Source organism: Lucilia sericata, unplaced genomic scaffold (assembly GCF_015586225.1).
Source record: "Lucilia sericata isolate MDLA Ls3-8-SP2 unplaced genomic scaffold, ASM1558622v1 Contig001815F_arrow, whole genome shotgun sequence".
Lineage (NCBI taxonomy): Eukaryota > Metazoa > Arthropoda > Insecta > Diptera > Calliphoridae > Lucilia > Lucilia sericata.
Genome location: NW_023995713.1, coordinates 81,304 through 90,185, shown reverse-complemented (window position 1 = coordinate 90,185; position 8,882 = coordinate 81,304). Strand labels below are relative to the sequence as shown.

General features: G+C 35.7%; 3 protein-coding genes across 3 annotated transcripts; 1 reads left to right on the top strand and 2 right to left on the bottom strand.

Moving 5' to 3' along the window:
• Window positions 1–167: 167 nt before the first annotated feature.
• LOC119612728 (proline-rich proteoglycan 2-like) lies at window positions 168–932 on the bottom strand. Its single transcript, XM_037968580.1, has 2 exons — window positions 547–932; window positions 168–474 (listed from the first exon to the last, which is right to left on the bottom strand). The coding sequence occupies exons 1-2, from the start codon at window positions 860–862 to the stop codon at window positions 380–382; spliced, it is 411 nt and encodes a 136-aa protein (XP_037824508.1). The 5' UTR covers window positions 863–932; the 3' UTR covers window positions 168–379.
• Window positions 933–3,210: 2,278 nt separating this feature from the next.
• Window positions 3,211–4,458, top strand: LOC119612725 (ADP-ribosylation factor-like protein 1). The gene is made up of 4 exons (XM_037968578.1): window positions 3,211–3,385; window positions 3,528–3,744; window positions 3,803–3,914; window positions 3,980–4,458. The coding sequence occupies exons 1-4, from the start codon at window positions 3,382–3,384 to the stop codon at window positions 4,187–4,189; spliced, it is 543 nt and encodes a 180-aa protein (XP_037824506.1). The 5' UTR covers window positions 3,211–3,381; the 3' UTR covers window positions 4,190–4,458.
• Window positions 4,459–4,901: 443 nt separating this feature from the next.
• On the bottom strand, window positions 4,902–8,623 carry LOC119612724 (DNA polymerase delta catalytic subunit). Its single transcript, XM_037968577.1, is given in 4 exon segments — window positions 4,902–5,423; window positions 5,481–6,419; window positions 6,422–8,322; window positions 8,383–8,623. Coding segments are annotated over 4 exon segments (3,282 nt in total). The 5' UTR covers window positions 8,454–8,623; the 3' UTR covers window positions 4,902–5,052.
• Window positions 8,624–8,882: the final 259 nt, after the last annotated feature.

Genomic DNA, 8,882 nt, shown 5'->3' with positions numbered 1-8,882 from the left:
CTTTAATGATGTGTTACGTGGCCAAAGGTAGTTTCAATGTTTTCATGTCGAGGATTTACAGCCTTGGGATATAGCAGCCGGTGCTATAATATTAACTGAAGCTGGTGGTTTTATAACTCATACTAGTGGGGCTCCTTTTAATATTATGAAACCTGATTTGATTTGTGCTTCCACTAAGGAACTATTAAAGGAGGTGAAGGAGTTAATTGAGGAAGCAGATGCTTTAACTGATTTTGAATTTAAGTAAGAAAAAGAGATTTTTTAAATAAGACTAAGGGCTTTAGAAGGAAGTAAAACAGCTAGTTGAGCAAGAATATTGCTCAACTGTTTAAATGTTGGTATTCAGAATAAAATCTTAATTTAATTGAACAGTAGTAGTCTATGTACTTACATTGGGTGGCATGCCGTGTGTTTGAAAGCCCATGGGTGGCATATTGGGTCCTTGAGGAGGCATTTGCATGCCCATGTGAGGAGCTGGAATATTTGGAAACAAAAGTTTTGTTGTATAAAAAACTTCTCTGATAATTATGGTTTTTGAGTATTTACCCATGCCTTGATGATGTGGCGGCATATGATGTCCTTGAGGACCTGGCGGCCCTTGTCCGGGCGGACCATTTAAGTGGGGTGGAGGACCACCTTGTGATCCAGGCTGTTGTTGAGGCATACCATGAGGCGGACCACCATGTGGTGGCGGACCATGACCCATTGGAGGTCCTGTTGGCGGACCTCCTTGCTGTCCTGGTGGACCATGTTGACCCGGAGGAGGTGGTCCATGCTGTGATACCACACCATGTTGCTGTGTAGGCATGGGACCATGTTGAGGACCACCATGAGGGGGTCCATGAGGAGGTCCATGTTGCATTGGATGGCCATAAGGACCTCCAGGATGACCAGGAGGAGGTGGACCATGTTGACCCGCTCCCGGTGGTGGACCTTGCTATGAGGTGGACCATGTGGCGGTCCTTGATGACCCTGAGGTCCAGGTGGACCGCCAGGGCCTTGCTGTGGTGGATGTGTATAGGGGCTGTGTGGCGAGGGTGACGGAGCCGGACTTTGGGAAGGTGGTCCCATGGGGCTCGGAGCCTGTGGCGGGGGCATAGGACTATTCGCCGGTGAAGGCGAAGTCATTTTTTTACTTTTTCTTATTGTTCAAACTTGTTAATTCCACAATTTAGAAAGAAAAAATTTACTTTTCTGCGAAAAGAAAAAAACTTTCGTGTTATACACTTTACAGCAATCACTCACACACAACCACCACCACCAAAGCCGCTTTGTATTTTTTTCTCACGATTTTTATATTTAATTCATAAAATTTTGATAAAATTCTTTTAAAATTATATTTATTTAACACTTAATTTTAATATTTTATTTAATTTAGTGTGTTTTATTTAGATTTTTTAAAGAAAATTTATAATTTTCACAAAAATGCAAAAGATTAACACTTTTCATACGACGCGACCAGAGATACAAGCCGAGACGGTTCAAATCGGCGGCGGCTGGCCGGCGGTAATATTTTACAAGCCGCGCCGCCGCTAACTTCTTTCGGCTCAAAAGCTAAAGCGACATGGCCACATATCAAATTTGTTGACTCAAACGGTAAGTTTTTTGATAGGGTTAGTAAAAAAAAACTCACACCGCATTTATACATGTGAGTTCTTTTCACTAACACAATTAAAAACTTTCCGGTTGAGTCAAAAAATTTGATGTGTAGCCATGTCGCTTAAGCCGGCCTAAACGTAACCGCTGATAAAGATTGGAATCACACAGGTATTTCAGAAAATAATTTCACCAATTTGAACGGAGTTGCCACTATTTCAAATTCTTATGGCAAATTGAAAAGAGTTGCCGCACAATATTGTACTAATATTAAAATAGTGAAAACTACTATAATAATGTCCATTTTCTGCAGAAAAAACTTATATAGAGACAGGTTTCTATATAACGTACTATTATACAGAGATTTTTCAATATAATAAACGCTTATAAGGTCAATTTTTGAAAAAAAAGTTAAATTGAGCCGACAATTTAGCCGGTGCCGATATTTTCTGTAACAAGCCGTCGCCGCCGACCTAAAATTGTTGGGTCGCCACCGCCGATCATTTTGCATCGGCTGGCATCTCTGGAGTTGGCAGCAGAGCTCTGCGCCGACAAATATTAACGGTCGACTGTAGGCCGGCTAAATTTTCAATACGCTTAATTTTTAAATTTTCAAAGATTTTAAATAAAAACGGAATCCGAGAGATAAAAAAGTGGGATTTTGTATATAATTTATAACAGTAAAATAGAGCAAGCACAAAATTATGCAAGGATGGGAAAAAATTTTAAAAATAAAAAAAAAAATCAATTTTAATTTGATTAATTCTTACAAGTTAAAAACAAATCCTTTCATCAAGTTTTATTATGATCATTATTTTGCAGACACAATCACACCCTGCTGCACTGTAAATTAATTTCAATTGTGTGACATTTCCAGTCAAGTGCTTGTCTTCTCGCTGCTGTTAGAGCAACGGTTCCAAAATGGGGGTCCGTAGCGAAGACCAATAAAAATATATTAAAAATATCTCCAAATTTTTTTTATAAAAACTATAATATACAATTTTTGTTCAATAATCCCAGATTTTTTGGTGACTTTTTGAATTTCATTTTTTCAGTTGTTTATCAAGGCGAAGCTATGCCCTACACATTTATTGAAAATTTATATAATATGGCAATATTTTGCGGTTTTGTATTAGAGTTGCCAGTATGTTGTTAAATTAATGAGTTTAAAACGTAAAGAAACGGGAAATGATGAAGAATTTTCAAAACTGTTTTAATTTAAATACCAATTAAATGCAAAATAACGCTTTTTCTAAATTTTAATATAAATTAAATAACATTACATATTTCTCCTACTTCAAATAGCTTTTTATTATTTCTATAGCAGTATAATAAAGAGAGTATTGCCCAAATAATTGGTTGAACATCCACTTTAAAGTATTTTGCAACTTACAATCTTAAGCAATTAAAATTTAAAAATTTTTATTAAAAAATCCTACTTTAAATAGAAAATATTCCAAATTTTCTAATTTTCAATAAATTAAAAATTTCCCCCACCATATGGTAGCCTTACAATATGCCGACACGTCATAACCGTTTGAAAAACTCTTTCCCCTCTTTCGATTTGTTGTCATTTTTTCTAGTCATGACATTTCTCCTCTCTTTCTTAACCGTTTCAATTTTGACAGTTTATTAAAACGAAAAAAATAGGAAAATATATTGGCCAGCCGATAAATTTTTTTTGCATATTTTTAAGGAAAAATTAATAAAATATCTGTAAAAAAGTAAAGAAAAGAAGAAAAACAACATTTCCAATACAACTTTAAATTATTAATAAGGAAAAATATGGGTTAGTAGAAAAATAAATGTAATTAAGATAAAACATAATAAGAAATTAAAACACAAAAAGTGACGTAGTGAGTCAACCTTTTGGGGCAAAAAAAGGATAAAATATGTTTTCTTGTCTATTGTTTCTATATAATCCCCTCTAGGAGGAGTATTAAGTTATTTTCGTGGTTTACTGGGTTCGCGTGAAATGCGTATATTGATATTGGGTCTAGATGGTGCTGGCAAAACAACAATATTGTATAGACTACAAGTGGGAGAAGTGGTGACCACTATACCAACGATTGGTTTTAATGTGGAACAGGTGACATATAAAAATTTGAAATTCCAAGTATGGGATTTGGGTGGACAGACAAGTATAAGGTAAGAAAAACTAAATTTTAAAGAAATTTAACTAAACTAATAAATATTTTTGTTAAAGACCCTACTGGCGTTGTTATTATAGCAATACAGATGCTATAATTTATGTGGTAGATTCTGCAGATCGTGATAGAATAGGCATTTCCAAAGATGAGCTTTTATACATGTTAAGGGTAATTATTAATTAATGAAGATGAAATATATAACAGAGTAATGATTTTATTTAATAATTTTCCAGGAAGAAGAACTTGCCGGTGCCGTTTTGGTAGTATTAGCCAATAAACAAGATATGGAAGGCTGTATGACTGTTGCTGAAGTTCATCATGCTTTAGGTTTGGAAAATCTAAAAAATCGTACTTTCCAAATTTTCAAAACCTCTGCGACTAAGGGTGAAGGCCTTGATCAAGCTATGGATTGGCTTTCCAATACTCTACAAAGTCGTAAATAGTCGTATTTACTTAACCTCTACTACATCTCTTTTCCTCCCATATATAGTTCCCCTCTCCAAAAAGAATGAAAGCAAAAAAAACCTATACCTTTCGTATTCAATTATGTCAAAGAAAAAAAAAAAATTAAATTTTATTTTGTTTAATTTCTGTACTCCTGTACAACCTAACGATTCCTTCTACATTTTTTGTTTGTAATTTTAAGTAATTATAAATATGCAATTAAAAAACAACAACAAAATCATAAACAAGTTTATAATAAAAACCTGTATTTGTCTTGTGGTGTCCTTTCTGTTATGGCGAAACACTTTATACGTTGAAGAAAGCCCTAAACACTTTTATACCCCTCACTCTCCTCCCCTTTTAAGATTTTAGTATTTCATAGAAAACTTTTTTTATACTTAAATTTAGTAAAACATATAAGAAAGTAATACAATAAATTTAATATTAGAGTAATTATAATAAAAAAGTTGACGTTTGTGAACAGGTATTCCAAAGTTTACTCTTTTCAAAAGTGGATGCATCATTTAACATCAGTCTTTCCATAACCTTTTTTCTTTTTATTTCGATTTACTGGTTTATATTGTTAAAGCATCGTATCAGATGATTTGCAGCTAATCCTTTGCAGATATTTAAAGGCTGTTTAACTTCACACTGTCACAGCCATAGACACTTTGTAAGATTATTTCAATTATTTTTAATCAAACACTATTATTTTACCATTATACGAGTAATAAAAATAATTATCTCCTTTTTTATTTTGATGCGCACTAAATATATAGTCGGACACAGTTCAAAAAAATGTAACAAACAAAAACAAAATCATTCACTTCTTCAAAAAACTAGATATTTCTTAAATATCCTTTCACCACTCGGGTAAACCAAAACGTCGTACTCGTTTTTCCTGTGTATCCAAATCCATACGTATCTTTTGTCTCATATAGAAAATGGGACAATCACGATTGGAACATAATACTTCTTCATGCAATGAACCCTGACATCTTTGGCATTCTGTCCATAAGCGGGCAAATTTCTCTTCCATCTGGCGTTTGGCCACTACTTCCTTCATATATAATTCACCCATTTTAGGTTTGCAATGAGGACACAACGGTTCATTTTCATAGCCTTTGGGCATTAGAGATTTGCAACCCAAACAGGAAGATTTTTTCGTCATAAAGCCCGCCAAACCACCTACTTTGGAGGTGACCACTGTGCGAGTGCGGGTATGTTCACCCTCTAAAAATTGTAAAATAAAATAAAATTGTTTATAGTTTTAGATTGTATTTAACTTACTTAATAAAATCGATTCCGCTTTATCTCCTAAAATAGGTTCGAATATCCTTAGTAAAGGTTTGGATAACTGTTGTTCTAAATAATAATTGGCATCTATAGGTACACTGTTTTCTAGCACATATAAGGGATCTTCAGCTTTAGCATAGGCTGGTGTATTTTTGGCTGCTGCACATATAACATAGGGAACACGATCTCCTAATTTGGGTGCCGTGCCAGGATCTCTTTTCTTCATTTTTGCAGCCAGCTCCACATGAGCCTGTTTGGCAGCATAATCGGTCTTGGCCAATTCCTTGGTAATAACCAACTGTGAAATGTCTATGCGATTACACAGTAAATCCGATATAACTTGTTTAACATATTCAACCGCTCCATCAGGATTTCTTTCAATTAGCAACTTTTGCAAGCAAGTATTCATGAGATTAGCCACCAAAGGAGAATTATCACGACGCACTGTCTCAATACCTTTACAATCCATTTTGTCGTAGGTTTCTGGTCGTGTAAAATACAAACCGGCATATCTTTTCTTATTGATCAGCAAGTAAGGATAGTACACCTTTTCGAATTCCAATTTAATGGGTCTAACAAATTTCGCTGATACCAAATCGGCTGCCTCCTTACCCAATTCCATACTTCTTTCCAGCGATTTAACGCCAAAGTTAACCATTACTGAATCAGTATCACCATAAATAACTACAGCGTCATTTTCATAACCATTGGCTCGTGTATAATGAGATTCTACCTCATTTTTGGTAAGCTCAATCATGGTGCGACCATAAGAGGTAACCGAACCAGAAATTTCCAAACAAGGTAGCTTACCCACCTGGGCTCCTGTGAAACCATATACAGAATTAGCAGATATTTTCAAAGCCAATTGACGACCATCCAACACTTTGCGTTTGAAGGGATCAGTTTCCACTTTTAAATCGTTTTTGGCTCTTTACGAGCAGCCAATAAAGATTCCAAAATTTCCGGCAATAAACCACGACGGACGGTGGCCTTGACAAAGGTGTTATTGGAGGGTGTTTTCTCATAATCTTTATCACTTAAACCCAATTTATCTTTCATGCCCGGTTGCAAGAGCGTGGTATAACACAAATTATGGGCCATCATTATACTAGGATATAGAGAAGCAAAATCAAGTGTTGATATAGGATCGGCATAATAACCTCTTTTGGGTTCAATAACCGTGGCGCCTTCATACTGTTCATCCGATCCCTGAGACGAATAAGAGGGCATAATGAAACCTTTAGTTTTGGCTTTGCGCAACAACTGAGACAACACCTTAATCTGTTGGCCTCTAGTGAGTAGAGATTCTAAGGTAACTCCCGTTACTCTGGCCATTTCCATATAGTTGACAATAGACATAAGTTTATCGAGAAGTCTTAAAGGCAAATAGGCATCCTTAAGGCAATACATGGCCAAACGACGACGAGTTTGCTCATCACCATTCTGCAAATCGGTGATAATGCTGTGGTGAACATCATCCTTTTGTTCTTGCAAAAACTGATAACTCACAGCGTTGAGAGTATAGGATCTTAGCTTGTAATCTCTTAGCAGTACAAACAGCAAATCAAAGGGAACTCTACCCTCAAAATTTACATATTTATTTTCACGACGACCCATTTGTTTAGATTGCAGAACTTGTTCTTTGATAACCGAACGTATATTCTTAATTCTACCCAAAAATTCAAAGTTTTGCACTTTCAGATGAGCGGCGCGATTCAGCAGATAGGGAATGTCAAAATTATTGATATTATAACCGGTTAATATATCTGGATCAACCTCACGCACAAAACTAGACCATTTATCTAGCAGTTCTTTTTCAGTATCAAAACATAAAACCTGGCTGCCCACTATGGGAGCACAGGTTTTCAATGTAAAAACATTGCGTATAAAGGGCTCGGGATCACCTTGTCTGATCACCATATTGGCAATTTGTATAACAGGATCGATTTTAGGCTCAGGAAATATGCCCTTGCGACCAGCGCATTCTATGTCAAAGGATAATATGCGAAAAGGAGCCACTTTACTCCATTCACCTTCTGGCTCATGAGATATGAATTTATCAAACGCAACATCTACCTCCAACTGGCAACGACTTTCGGGTAGAGGTTTGGAATTGCGTCCCCTTTGACGCCATGAGCCTGCAGGCAGTTCTATCCAATTACAACCCACTACATCACAGTCCACCATAAAACGTATATCAAAATCTATGTTATTCTCAAAGGCACGACAATCCTGGAAATCAAATTCATTGTAAATAACTTCTTTCTTCAATAAACGTGAAGCGGCAGCCACAAATTTGGGCAGCGAAAGAGTTATTTTGATATATTTCTGCTTGCTATCCCCCTGATAGCCGTAAATATTTAAACGTTCTATCAATTCCACACTTAAAACCGCCTCCTGTACATTATCCTTGTTGCCGCCACGCATGTCAGCCAAAACCTTCTTATCCAAGGCCGATCTTAGTTCATGACAATGTTTCTGCTCGAAGCCTTTGGGGGCAGCCAAATAGAAATACGGACAAAAGCCATGGACATGACAACACACAGAATTACCCTCCATGGTTATGCCATACATGCGTATAACCGGTACTGGACCCATGCGAGCACCGGGCATGCCCGGCAGAGGAGCTCCTATGTAGTTTTCAATATCTATTTGTTGAAATATTAAAGCATCTGTTTCACAATCTAGTTCAGGAGGATCTACGCGAGACCATTTGACAGAGGTCTGTTGATTTTCTGGACCCTCACCCATCAACTGGGTCATGTCCATGTCATCATTGTTGAAATCAACTTCAAAACCACCTCCGCCCATATCATCATCTTCGTCATCGTAATTTCTGCGACAAATTAGACGAATTTTTAATAAATTTTAATGTTTTATAAATTATTAAGCTTACCTGGGCTTTTTAGGTGCCCCATTTGTGGCTGCTGCTCCAGCAAATTTTCTTTTGTTAGCAAAATTACTCATTTTTATTAAAAAAGTTTTTAAAATAATTGTTTTGATTTTATAAAGTTTTAAAACATTTTTTTGTTGATATTGTTTATAAAAAAATCTTTGTTTGCGTTTGTTTTCTGTAATTAATTTCGCAAAAATTACAAACACCGAACAAAAATATCAAAACGTTTTTGCGCGGCTAATAGTGTTGTAAACTTAGCTATTTACAAATTTGTCAAGTTCAGTGATTTTACTTTATGGATTTCTCAGCTAAATTCTAGCGATTTATTTAGAAATGCTTTTGTGGTCAACACAACTGGCAGTGTAAACATTCCAAACTATAACTTATAAAACTTGGTTCAGAACTATCCAGGATTAGCATTATTTTCTCAGAATATACAATATCTGAGGAAAAATAATTCAATTAAATTAATTTTTTTAATCGCTAAGCTGTTAGTACTT

Coding starts and splice junctions, on each gene's coding strand:
- LOC119612728 (XM_037968580.1), bottom strand. CDS start 862: ATGCAACATGGACCTCCTCATGGACCCCCTCATGGTGGTCCTCAACAT. Junction 475..546: donor GCCACATCATCAAGGCATGG/GTAAATACTCAA, acceptor CAAATATTCCAG/CTCCTCACATGGGCATGCAA.
- LOC119612725 (XM_037968578.1), top strand. Junction 3,745..3,802: donor GGTGGACAGACAAGTATAAG/GTAAGAAAAACT, acceptor TTTTTGTTAAAG/ACCCTACTGGCGTTGTTATT. Junction 3,915..3,979: donor AGCTTTTATACATGTTAAGG/GTAATTATTAAT, acceptor ATAATTTTCCAG/GAAGAAGAACTTGCCGGTGC.